Source organism: Rhinoderma darwinii, chromosome 7, assembly GCF_050947455.1.
Source record: "Rhinoderma darwinii isolate aRhiDar2 chromosome 7, aRhiDar2.hap1, whole genome shotgun sequence".
In the NCBI taxonomy this organism is placed as follows: Eukaryota; Metazoa; Chordata; class Amphibia; order Anura; family Rhinodermatidae; genus Rhinoderma; species Rhinoderma darwinii.
Window position 1 is genome coordinate 20,932,413 of NC_134693.1, and position 12,735 is coordinate 20,945,147.

Consider the following 12,735-nt stretch of genomic DNA (forward strand, 5'->3'; position numbering starts at 1 on the left):
CTCCAAAAAGTTTAACAAAATGTGATCAAAAAGTCATATGTATGCCAAACCGGTATAAATAAAAACGAAACCTCGCCCCGCAAAACACAGGCCTACGTTACACACAGATTTTTTTTCTGCCATTTTAAATTACATGAAAAAAAGGCATGTCAAAACGCCAACGTTTTTAAAAATATTACAGCGTTATTTATGGTGTTCTTGGTGGCGTTTTTATTTAGTGTCATTTGGTAGATGCTTTTTTTTATGGCGTTTCTGAAGTCCTATAGAGAAACCTATAGAAAAAATGCCATACCCCAAGCGTGCTGCGTTTGGAAAAATATGCCACTTACCACAAAATTGAATTAAAAACCACAATAAACCAAAACGCAGTTGTATGTAGTGCATTTTATTGTCCACTATAGACTTTAATGTAACATTTGGCCACACTAAATGTATTTATTTTTTTTAAACGCTGTGTGTGACTCCAGCCATATAGTTGTGTAAGCACAACTCCCAGCATGCCCTGACAGTGTAGTGATCTGTAACCTGGGGGCTCTACATACAGCTGCTGTGAAACTGCAACTCCCAGCATGCCCTGACAGCCAAAGCACGCTGGGAGTGGTAGTTTCACAACTGCTGGCAGTGGGCATTGTAGTGTAAGGACAGCTGGAGGACCACAGGTTGCATATCACTGCACTACACTGTATTATATAATGTATCCATTTGTACTGTAACCATGTGACCATAATGTTGCTACAATGTATCAGCGGCTTATCTGTGGTAATGGGACTGCACAGTGCTCTTCTGCTGCTGCTGCTGTGTCGTGTCACAGGTGAAGCACTGAGCTGGCAGTACAGACATTCCTGCAGAATGAACGCAATTCCCCTCCATAGCTAAATAAAACTACAGCTCCCAGTATGCTCTCCGGCTGCAGGCGCCCTCTGATTGGTCCGTTGGCAGATTCTATTTGGACTGTGCATGTGAGGGAGGAAGCCGAGGCTGACATGCAGCTATGAAGAGGGGTGAGTGCCTGGTAGTGGGGGGCAATGCCCTCTCATGACGCTTCTGCCGGGCTGTGGTCTCTGCTGCTCTGCACTTTATTTTATGACACTTGTGTGGCCTCTTCTGCTCACTGTCCTCATATACTGGACCGTCTCATCAGTGTGAGGGTTCTGGTTGTATATATTATATAGTCTCTTATTCATGGCATGTAAGTATCTCTCAATGTATGCAAAATTCTATCTATCTATCTATCTATCTATCTATCTATCTATCTATCTATCTATCTATCTATCTATCTATCTATCATCTATCTATCTATCTATCTATCTATCTATCTATCTATCTATCTATCTATCTATCTATCTATCTCATATCTATCTATCTATCTATCTATCTATCTATCTATCTATCTATCTATCTATCTCTCTTAGAATATTTATATCTCTCTCATATTTATTATACATTAGGATAGATATTTGTCTATCCTAATCTGAATGTAATCCTTCTTGCCCGCAGTGATCATGTGGATTATAGAGATTACTTCCATTGGTTGCACTCTCTTATTGACTGTCCAATAAAGGGACTTCAATCACAGACATTGATGACATATCGCTAGGACGTGCTATCAATGTCACACTGCCAGAGGTCCAACCCGTGGGACCCCCCGATTTATACCTAGAAGGAGTCGAAACCTCGTTCTCTGACGCAATGCTTTTCCCAACCAGGGTATGCTGGGAGTTGTAGTTATGCAACATCTGGAGATCCACTGGTGTCGAGAATGGCAGCACAACCCTGCTCAGCTTATTTTAGTACATGGGAGGCAGTGGCCATAAATTATATTTGCAATCATCTGATCATTACTGATTCCTTACAGTGTTTTCCCCCACAAGGGTTATTCTCATCTCATAAAGTATTGGCATTATTGCTAGAATATGCTACCACCTTATGATTAGTGGGGGTCCGAATCTGCAGGGAAAACCAGTGCCACAGCTGCTTCATTTTTCAGGTTCGTGGGTTCCGGTCGTCTGCCGATCAGAAAGTGATGGCAGGTCCTATGAATATGGCATTACTTCAGATGGGAAAAACCCTTTAATGACCACTGTCCTGATGGTGAAAAATATCAGAACACTGATACTTATTGACTGTGTATCAGTATCATTATGCTATATCTATAATGTGTATGTGTGTGTGTGTGTGTGTGTGTGTATATATATATATGTTATCATAATTGTGTCTCATTTATATGCAATGAAATTAAGGATTTGGGAAGGAGAAGAATAAGGGTATGTTCACACGCAGTTTACGCCTTGAATTACGCCTGAAAAATCGGCTCCATTATGCCTACAAACATCTGCCCATTGCTTGCAATGGGTTTTACGATGTTCTGCTCCCACGAGGTGTAATTTTACACGTCACCATTTTTGGAGCCATTTTTCATTGACAGAAAAATACACTGCAAAAAAACACGAGTTGTTAAAGAAAAAAAAGTATTTTCAGACGTTTTTGATCACTGCGTGTGAACATACCCTAAATGAGGAGAAGCTCTGTTTTTAAAGGCTATGTACACCTTGGAAAGTGTTTTGTTTTTTTTAAAAGAAAAAGGTCAATCAGTGTGTTTGGGGCAACTTTCAAATTATTATTATTTTTTAATTATTTTTACTTTTTGAGATACAGCTGCTTTGTATCCTGTATACAGAGCAGCTGTATTAAGCATTTAATTCTGTATCCGTCAGGTCAGAGGCACTGACGGGTTCAGTGTCCGTGGGTCTTGCGGGTCTCTGACACACAGGATCGAGCTGTTACCAATCGCAACTAAATTCATAACTTAGATGTGATAGATTACAGGTGGATCCAGCGTGTTACAGACATGCAGGACCCGCGGACACTGAACCCATCTAGTCTGCAGGACTGATGGATTTAGGCCATCGTGAAAGAAACCGCTTCTCTATATACAGAATACAGAGCAGCTGTATCTCAAAAAGTAAAAGAAGTTTTTAATAAAAAACTAATTATAATGTTAAATCAAACACACTGACTGACCTGTTTATTAAAACAAAAAATCATCCCCTTTAAGGGACCTTATGTGTGATATTAAAGAATGACTGATATAATGTTATTATCTGACAGGGTCGTACATGGAAATCCTAGAGCCCCGTAGCAAAACTGAGAGTTGGCCCCACTTCCACCGAGAACTCCACCTAATGTATTATGGCTAGGGGTGGCATCACCAGGGAGACCTGGACCTAACGCCCTAACGAATGTCCGCAGGGCTGTCTCATGTGTATACCTGTTAGGGCAATACTTGTACTATGCCATTATCGGTGCCTGGGCATATCTCTATACACAGTTAAAATCCCTATGTGGGACAAAAAAAAATATTGAAAATATATATATAAATAAAGTTTTGTATAAATAAATACAAAATGAACATGTTTTATAAATAAAATATATTTTAATTAATACAATACATATAACATGAAAAAAAACTCCACCCAATTTGCATCTCCATGTGCATAACAACATATACGGTACTTTAAATATATTCTTCATTTAGTTCAGCAATTTACAAGGTAAAATAAAAAATAAAAATAAACCGTGAAGAATTTTTATTTTTATTTTTGCTAGTACTGCCAAAATTAAATTACTAAAAGTTAAATGCTAATATTTGCATACCCAACAATGGTAAAAATAGAAAGCACAACATTCCCTGCAAAAGAACACGGCCTCATTCAGTTAGGGTATGTTCACACGGCAGCGTCCGTAACGGCTGAAATTACGGGGATGTTTCCGCCTGAAAACATCCCCGTAATTTCAGCCGTAACGGCATGTGCAGGCGCTTGAACGCCGCGTCCATTACGGCCGTAATTAGCGCTGCTATTCATTGGAGTCAATGAATAACGGCTCCAATTACGGGCAAAGAAGTGACAGGTCACTTCTTTGACGCGGGCGTCTATTTACGCGCCGTAATTTGACAGCGGCGCGTAAATATACGCCTCGTGTGAACAGACAAACGTCTGCCCATTGCTTTCAATGGGCAGATGTTTGTCAGCGCTATCGAGGCGCTATTTTGGCACGTAATTCGGGGGAAAAACGCCCGAATTACGTCCGTAATTAGTGCGTGTGCACATACCCTTATGTTGATGCAAAAATAAAAAACGTTTTAGGATCCAGAATGCCAAGGCGATAAAAAATAATAATTTGCCCAAAAATGGCCTCCTATTGGGGGGTGCCCTTTCTGGTACCATTGTTTATGGGGGCATTCTGCTGGCCACATTATTTATAAGGGTTCTCAGCTGGCACTATTAATGGGAGTATTCTGCTTGCACCATTGGGGTCATTGTTCTGGCACTATAAATGGGGCACTGATGGGGCTGGTAATTTGGGCACTCTGGCTGACCCTTTGGGGTGTGCCCAGTATTTATGGGTGAGAAAAGCTTTTCGCTGCACACGCAGTGGGCTACATCTCATGTCTACCTGGAAACGCTTCTTAAAAGTATGCTGCTATGCCTTTAATTAAAAGCAATAAGGATGGTTTATTAGCACAGGAAGCGTTTGTCAGCGATGGGTTCTGTATAAGGGCGTGTTCACATGTAACGTTTTAAATACTGTATCGGGCAGATGTTATTTGGTGGTAAATGGCTTTTTAAAAGATTTCCATGCACACAATGTGGCTTATAATTCCACAGTACATGTGGGGGCACCTATACCAGCAGCTGATCCTAGTGATCGATCCCTGAGGGATTAGAGACCACACATCATGGTAATCTTGTGATCTATTGTTTTGAACAACAGTTATAGAAACCAAAGAGATCGCCAGCCTTTCCCAGGACACGGAGACTATGGAGAGCAAAGAGAACGGCTCCACAGACTCTAAGAGGTGAATTCTACCGAGTTTAGGTTATTGTATTAATTCCTGTTTTCCCCCTCCACATGGATGAGGAGTGGAGGGGCCCAAACCAAACCGCTTTAGGCCTTATTCAGATGAACGTATTATTTGTCGGTGTGCTGTCCGTTAAAAAAAAAAAGCACATGGACCTATGCAATCCAATGGGGCTATTCACACGTCCGTGGTTTTTCACGCAGCATGTGTCCGTTGTATGAAACACACTGCATGTCCTATTTTAGTCCGTTTTTGCAGACCACATCACCTATTGAAGTCAATGGGTGCGTAAAAGATGACTCGTTTTTCTGTGGCGCGCTGCAGCCAGATGTTGGCTTGAGGTCAATGTGGAATATAAAACGCACTATAAACATGATCTTGTTTTAAGTGGCTTTTTTGGGCTCAATGGAATTTTTTTGAAAATCGCAGCAAGACTGGCTTTAGTGTTTTTTTTTCCAGAATTTAGGTTTTTTTTGTCCCATAGACCTCAATAGTTTTTTTTGCCTCTTTAAATGTAATTTTTCTGTCATTTTTTGTTGAGGTTCTTTATGGTGTTTTTAGTGGCTTTTTTTTTTTTTTTTTTTTAGAAAAAAATCACGTGTTGCAAAGAGAAATATTTGCAATGTGAAAAACACCGCCTTAAAAAGAATTGCAGGTAGTAAAACATACTATTTAGAAAAAACACCACTAGAAACGCCATAAAATGCGGATGTACCCAATTCCTAAAAACCTGGAGGTTATTTTTATGTGTTTTTTTTTTTTTTTTTACAAAAAAAATGCTACTCAAAAATTGTATGTGATGGAAGCCTAAAGGGGTTTTCCGGGACTAATGTTAATGGTCTATCCTTAGGATAGGCCATTAATATAAGATTGTGGGAGTTCGACTCCCAGTGACCCCACCGATCTGCTGACTGAAGGGGCCGCGGTGCGCCAATGATCGACCAGCATCTTGGTTATCAGAATTTTTTTATGTATTCCTGTGATAGCGTCCATTTCATAATAATTATATATTACTGTTTAATGTTACCGTTGCCCGTTGTACGGCCGCTAATGATGGATCCGTGAAACATCGACCGCACACGGATGGCTTCTGTGTGCAGTTCGTTGTTTCAACTGACCAAATGAATGAAATGGCCGAGACTGTTCCGTCAAAAATGGACAGGAGTAGAACCTGTCCCTATTTTTGTCGGAACAGCCACACGGTTCCGTTAAAAAAACGGAAGTGTGCATGACACATAGAAATGAATGTGTCAGTGTGCTATCTGTTAAAAAACCGGATAGCACCATGAAGACAATAACTGAAGTGGGCATGAGGCCTTATGTTGTCATCCGCTGTGTTTCAGTTCCATAGAGAATGGGAGACCCCCAGATCCTGCACACTGGGCCATCGATGACGTTGTCAATTATTTTAAAGCTGCCGGATTTGAAGAACAAGCAACTGCATTTAAAGATCAGGTACAACAGCAACGCTAAAGGAAAACTCCAAAAATGGGGGTTCTGCATGTTATAAAAAGTTTGTATTCCCTGTTACAGTATGGTTTCTACAGTGTAGCTGTTTTGTTTTCCCCATGTTTTTCCCCACAGCAGGAAATATCAACGAAATATTAAAAAGGCTCTCTCAGAAAAACAATCATTTTTGACGGAGTTATGACCTATTTTAGCTTTATGCTAATTAGTTTCTTAATAGACAAGTGGGCGTGTTTTACTTTTTGACCAAGTGGGCGTTGTGGAGAGAAGTGTATGACGCTTACCAATCAGTGACCAATCAGCGTCATACACTTCTCCCCATTAATTTACACAGCACATAATGATCTTACTAGATCCCTGTGTGCAGTCACATACACACACACTAACGTTACTCAAGTGTCCTGACAATGAATATACATTACCTCCAGCCAGGACGTGATGTCTATTCACAATCTCGTTTTAAATGACAGTTTACAGTGTAATCTCGCGAGATTACGCTTGCCTTGCTGTAAATCTCACACAAACGTAACCGAAGTGTCAGGATTGTGAATAGACATCACGTCCTGGCTGGAGGTAATGTATATTCATTGTCGGGACACTTGAGTAACGTTAATGTGTGTGTAAGTGGCTGCACATAGTGATCTAGTAAGATTACTATGTGCTGTGTAAATGAATGGAGAGAAGTGTATGACGCTGATTGGTCACTGATTGGTCAGAGTCATACACTTCTCTCCACAACGCCCACTTGGTCAAAAAGTAAAACACGCCCAGTTGTCCATTAAGAAACTCATTAGCATAAAACTAAAATAGGTCATAACTAAGTCAAAAAGGATTGTTTTTCTAAATAAAAAACACTGCTGTAATCTACATTACAGCGCCGATCACATTATGTAGGAGATAGGGCACTTATAATGTGGTGACAGAGCCTCTTTAACTACTGTTCCCTACAGAGGTATCAATTGTCAAGTGTTGCACAGTAATGTAACAGCTCAGCTCCACCCAGGGTAGAAAGATTTATATAACGGCCTCTACTAATGATGCATCATGGGATATAACCGAAATAAAAAATAAGATATTAATACAGTTCCATTTTACAAGGCCCATCCTCTCTCTCTTTCTCAATAATAGGGTCAAAACTGCTAAAAAGTACCAACAACAATTCCGCCCATAATATATTTTTAATACTTTTCGGGGATACACCTGGTCCCAGGTTATTTCTCAAAAATGAAATTCATTGATGTATGGTATAAAAACATTGAAACAGTATAAGGATATGTCAGAAATGTTCGATAGTTGGGGGTTCCACACACCTATCTCGAGAATGATGGTGTCCGTGTCCAGGCAGATAATGAATGAACAAGTGATGGGGCCGTGACTGTGGCTCTCCTTATGTTCCTGTAATGGACGTGCAGAAGGGAAATTCTGGAGTTGACAACACAATATAAATAGATAATTATAAATCACTGAAAAACTAAATGATTACTTTCCATTCACGTTATTATTTTGAATTCTGTTTAGCTATACTGTTATTTTAACTCTAGATGGCGCTCTCATTCCACGTCAAACTATAGTAAACCGAGATAGATGTCTCTAGCAAACAACCCCAGTGAAGGTCAATGCAAATAATCCATCTGCAATACTAATTCAATACTTTTTCTGTTGCATTGTATTTCTCCTTTATTTTTGTATTACTTCTTCCAGCAGAATCAACGTCTCTCTCTTTTTTTTTTGCCTTCATATTTTAGGAAATCGATGGCAAATCTCTTCTTCTCATGACCAGAAATGACGTTTTAACTGGACTCTCACTAAAACTGGGCCCTGCCCTGAAAATCTATGAATATCACGTGAAGCCGCTGCAGACACAACACCTCAAAAGCAGCTCGCCGTGACACGTGGTCTGTTATGTGGCTACCATCCTACATCCTGTCGGCAAACCTGAAGCCAAATGTGAACTGTGCCTGAGGATGCATGACCGGGGGATGAACACGGGGGGGCCTGTGCAGCTTTCCTTGAGTTTTTAAGAAGATTTGTTTTGTGCTTTGTGATTCTCAGAAAAACTTGGTTAGTATGTGACCCTGCATGGAAAGATCCAATTATTTGTACAGAACTGTCCCCTGCCAGGTCACATGACTTCCTGCCTGACATCAGAATCGGGAATACTATGTGTCTGGGATATACTATGAGATTAACATTTTTAAAAATGACCCTTCTGGATCCATCATATATCTCAAGGGCAAATGAAGGGCAAATGTTAAAAACAACACAGTGGCCAAATTGCTCAGACTAAGCAAGATGGAAATTAATTATTAGGTATGTGAAAAATGGAATGTATAGAAATATTTAACATGTACAGGGGCCAAGATGAATGAAGGTGACCATCAGTTATTTTTGGGGCTTGACCCATATTTAATACAAGTGCCTATTGCTCTTGGTATCACCAGTCCCTTATGAATTATTCAGTTAAGTATTGACCCTAGTTACTAGGTATAGACTGAATATTGAGCCAGTTGTCATTCTCCTACCTGGTAGAATTCATATCCCTGTCCATAGGGGGCAGTATTGTAATGTTGCTGCTAAAGATTTGCTTACAATGGCACAATAGGCTTGAAAAAAATGACAATCACTTTTCTGATCCAGAAATGGTCTCTGAAATGTCACTTCCCTTCCCCCATTGATCTCGTCAAATCATACACATTGTATCACTCAGTAGGGGCGACAATTAGAAATACATAATGGGAGGGACATTTGGGAAAAAAAAAAAATTCTTTTTTTTAATGTTTTTTTTTTAACGCAGCTTGTGAATATTTACAGCATCATTGATGATCATATGAATAGTGACTGGAGTTGCCCTTTAAGGAGCATTACCATCTTAACAAAAGCATCTGTGACCTCCGTAGACAACATATTGATGGGAGTCACAACCTACAGACTGGGTAGATGTCAGTAAATGTCTTAAGACTGCGTCCAGTATACAGCGGGCGTGCGGGAAGCCCTATATGTGGGTGAAACCTACAGATTTCAGATGTCAGACTGTACTTGAAGCTATAGAAACTTTTTTATATCTATGACAATCGTGTGATCTATAAGACATTTGTAGAGTTACTTCTTGAGAGAGTATTAAATACAATGTAATTCTGAAAAGTTATATAGAAGAATATATTAGGAAATTACAAAATAGCAGCTCCCTAATGCAATGTAAACCGGTCTGCAGGGCAAAGGTGGGGGAATCTGAAATGGCCTAATGTTCTGCATGTTGTTAGGAAAACTCTCCTATGACTAGGATTCAGATAATATTGGGGAATTGATATTTATGCCGCTCTCTAATGTAATCTACAAAGTATCTCCAAGGTGGAGTGCCACTTTAAGAAATTGCAAGCCCGGTCTATTTTTTTTAAGATTTCCTGGAAGAGTCCAAGACTACGACAATCTCTGTTTATTTGAAATTACTATAAAGATTCTCTGAATATTATTTTGGACTGGAGATGTAAGTCCACATAGCCGAAAGTGCCATTTAGTGGACTGATCCAAATTAAAGGACATCTGTCACCAACCTGACCCTTTTATTTTAGAGCATTTATGATATGCACTAATAAAGAGAAGCTAGTGTTTACACCTGCCCCCAAAACAGGGTGATGGGGCAAGATTGTACATGCCCTATGGGAAAAAGTGCCCCTAAGACCTCTAAGCCAATCAGAAGCTCTGAGATAGCTCAACTATTGGTTACTTATGGCAGTACTATCTCCTCATTGGCACAGTTGGAAAGAAGGGTCCTTTCAGAGCTTCTGATTGGTCGGCTCAGGGATACTAATTTACATACAACATTCGCAATCTTTTGACACCCCATTGTGTATAGAGTAGCTTCTCTTCATTCAGATGTCTTATAGATGCCCTAAAATAAAAATGTAGTGAATTGACAAAGGTTTGGGTTCTTTTCACACATTGGTCCACTATATAATTGGGCTGGGTATATTTGTATCCATCATTTTTATTATATACTCTGTGGAAATGTATTATTGTAAATTAAAGGTTTCTAAGGGGAGGGGCTGTGACAACCCCATTCTATGAATCGTATCATGTGGTACAATGAGGTGACTAAAGTACAAATTTGTAACCACTGCATATTGAAATTGGGAAATTCTGAGTTATCAGTTGAAGTTACAGGTGATCTATTAAAATTGTTTCTCTGCCATTGTGTCCATGACAACACTTCCTGCTTCTGCGCTTTACCCACTGTTGGATACTAGGACTTATGGCAACCAATCACAACTATAAATTTTTCTAGCATGTATTAGAAAACGAAAACAGGATTCTGATTGGTTCTTATGAGGTTCAGTGTACCTATGATCATACTGAGCCGTCAGAGCACAGCGACAGGAAGTGTTGTTATGAGGACGCACATGATGAAACTCAGATGGCCTGTAACCTACTAATGACACATTAAAAACATAATGATGGGGCTTTAATATAGATCTAGGAGTTCCCCTTTAAGTATATTTTGTTGCTATCTTCACCCAAAACTATAAAACCATTGAGTACATACTTAACGTAATAAACTAGCAAAATATTATTTACTTCCTCTACTTGAATTTTCATAGATCCATAGATGCTAGAGAAAATATCTGGTTGTAATTTTCCTATATTCTATATCCCCTATGAAATAGACATATGGCAGTGTACAGGTAATACGGTCCGCAATTACGGACCCATTCGCTTCTATTGGCCGCGGACACCTTTCCGTATCGCTACAGGTAGGTGTCCGTGCCGTAGAAGTGTACCGCAAAAGATAGGACATGTCCTATCTTTTGCTTTTTATGGGCCTTGTCCCATACTTTGCAATCGTGATTACGGGCACGGCCATGTGTATGAGGCCTAAGGGAGATCAGAGCCCTAAAGTCTTCCCTGCTGCCAATGTAAATTCTTCTTAGGCCCAGTTCACACAGAGCTTTTTGACGTGGAAACTGTGTCGGAATCAGCGGCAAAAGGCAGCTGAAACTGCCTCCTATTGATTTCAGTGGGAGGCGGAGGCATTATTTTTCCAAGTCGGTTTTTGCCACTCACTGTAAAAAAATTTGCATGCTCTTTCTTGCCGCGGTTCTGTCTCTGACCTCCCATTGAAGTCAATGGAAGGCATAAAGAGCGTTTTTCGCTGCGTTTTTTTTTGCCCGCAACGCTTAATGTCCGCGAGTGAACATTGCGGCGAGAATTTGCAACCAGGTCAAAATCTGCCTCAAAATTCCTGAAGGAATTTTGAGCCGTATTTTTCTGCCTGCAAAAAAACTCCATGTGAACAGGGCCTTACTGTAGTTCCTGACAGACATGAGTCCCACTGTACTGGCCATGTGTTACATTTTAGCCAATCACATCATTTGTTGTATGATTGGCTGTAAAACAGCACATGACCAGTAGAGTTAAACTCCTGTCTACAGGTGACTACTGTAAGCAGAATTGACATTAACTGGAAGAAATATTTCCAGAGTCAGATCTCCCCTATACAGCAACTTCTAAAATGAAACGTGACCCCATTATTGAGTAGAGGACCTCTACATGGCTGTATGTTTATTTCACAGGGGGGCAGGTCCCCTTTAAACGAGAACATATTATTGTTTAGTGCTATAATGACATGGGCGGGGCTATGACAACCAGTGTGTGATATTATGGATGTCTGATCGTTATTTATAATGGCTGAGCCCGTACACCAGGGATAGATTAACAGATTATTAGGGAAAGTATCTATTTTCGGTAGCGCCTACTTTAAATTTACGCACTAGTCGCCGTCAGAGCTAACTGCACTTTATTACTGAATAGGACTCGGACGTTCGCTTTATTCTATTCTTCTGCTTGCTATGATTTTTGTTCCGTTATGTCATGTATATAAAATCAGAGGTTTTTAATTTGATCTGGTTTAGGCCAGGGCTGCGCCTAGACTTATTGTAGTGCTACTGATTAATTTTTAACTCTTGAGCTACAGTCGTCATGAATACATTGAGTTACATGCAATCTTGTGGACGGCAGCTGTAACTCAAGAGTTAAAATCAATAAATAGCGCTACAAAAAGTCTAGGTGTAGCCCTGGCCTTACTGTGCTTTGGGGAGGGTTTATTAAGATTCACGAGGTAGATCATGTGTATTCACCTTGTGACTTGTCCTGTGCATTGCTGGTTTATCCGCTCCAGATTCATTTTCTATAAGTTTTTCTTTAAGGGTATGTGCACACACACTAATTACGTCCGTAATTGACGGACGTATTTCGGCCGCAAGTCCCGGACCGAACACAGTGCAGGGAGCCGGGCTCCTAGCATCATACTTATGTACGATGCTAGGAGTCTCTGCCTCGCTGCAGGACAACTGTCCCGTACTGTAATCATGTAATCGGAGAGGCAGGGACTCCTAGCGTCGTACATAAGTATG

General features: G+C 40.2%; 1 protein-coding gene across 2 annotated transcripts; it reads left to right on the plus strand.

Annotated features, from left to right (window-relative positions):
* The first annotated feature begins 836 nt into the window (after positions 1-836).
* Positions 837-12,551, plus strand: SAMD13 (sterile alpha motif domain containing 13). 2 transcript variants are annotated; one of them, XM_075832921.1, is made up of 4 exons: positions 837-1,001; positions 4,774-4,858; positions 6,205-6,316; positions 8,074-12,551. In XM_075832921.1, exons 1-4 carry the CDS (start codon positions 992-994, stop codon positions 8,215-8,217), a joined length of 351 nt encoding a protein of 116 aa, XP_075689036.1. In that variant the 5' UTR covers positions 837-991; the 3' UTR covers positions 8,218-12,551. The 2 variants fall into 2 exon arrangements, with proteins under 2 accessions (XP_075689036.1, XP_075689037.1); XM_075832922.1 differs by lacking the exon at positions 837-1,001 and adding an exon at positions 1,008-1,189.
* Positions 12,552-12,735: the final 184 nt, after the last annotated feature.

Excerpts from the sequence above, each read along its gene's own strand:
- SAMD13 (XM_075832921.1), top strand. Across the intron at positions 4,859-6,204 it reads GGCTCCACAGACTCTAAGAG|TTCCATAGAGAATGGGAGAC; the intron begins GTGAATTCTACC and ends GCTGTGTTTCAG. Across the intron at positions 6,317-8,073 it reads CAACTGCATTTAAAGATCAG|GAAATCGATGGCAAATCTCT; the intron begins GTACAACAGCAA and ends TTCATATTTTAG.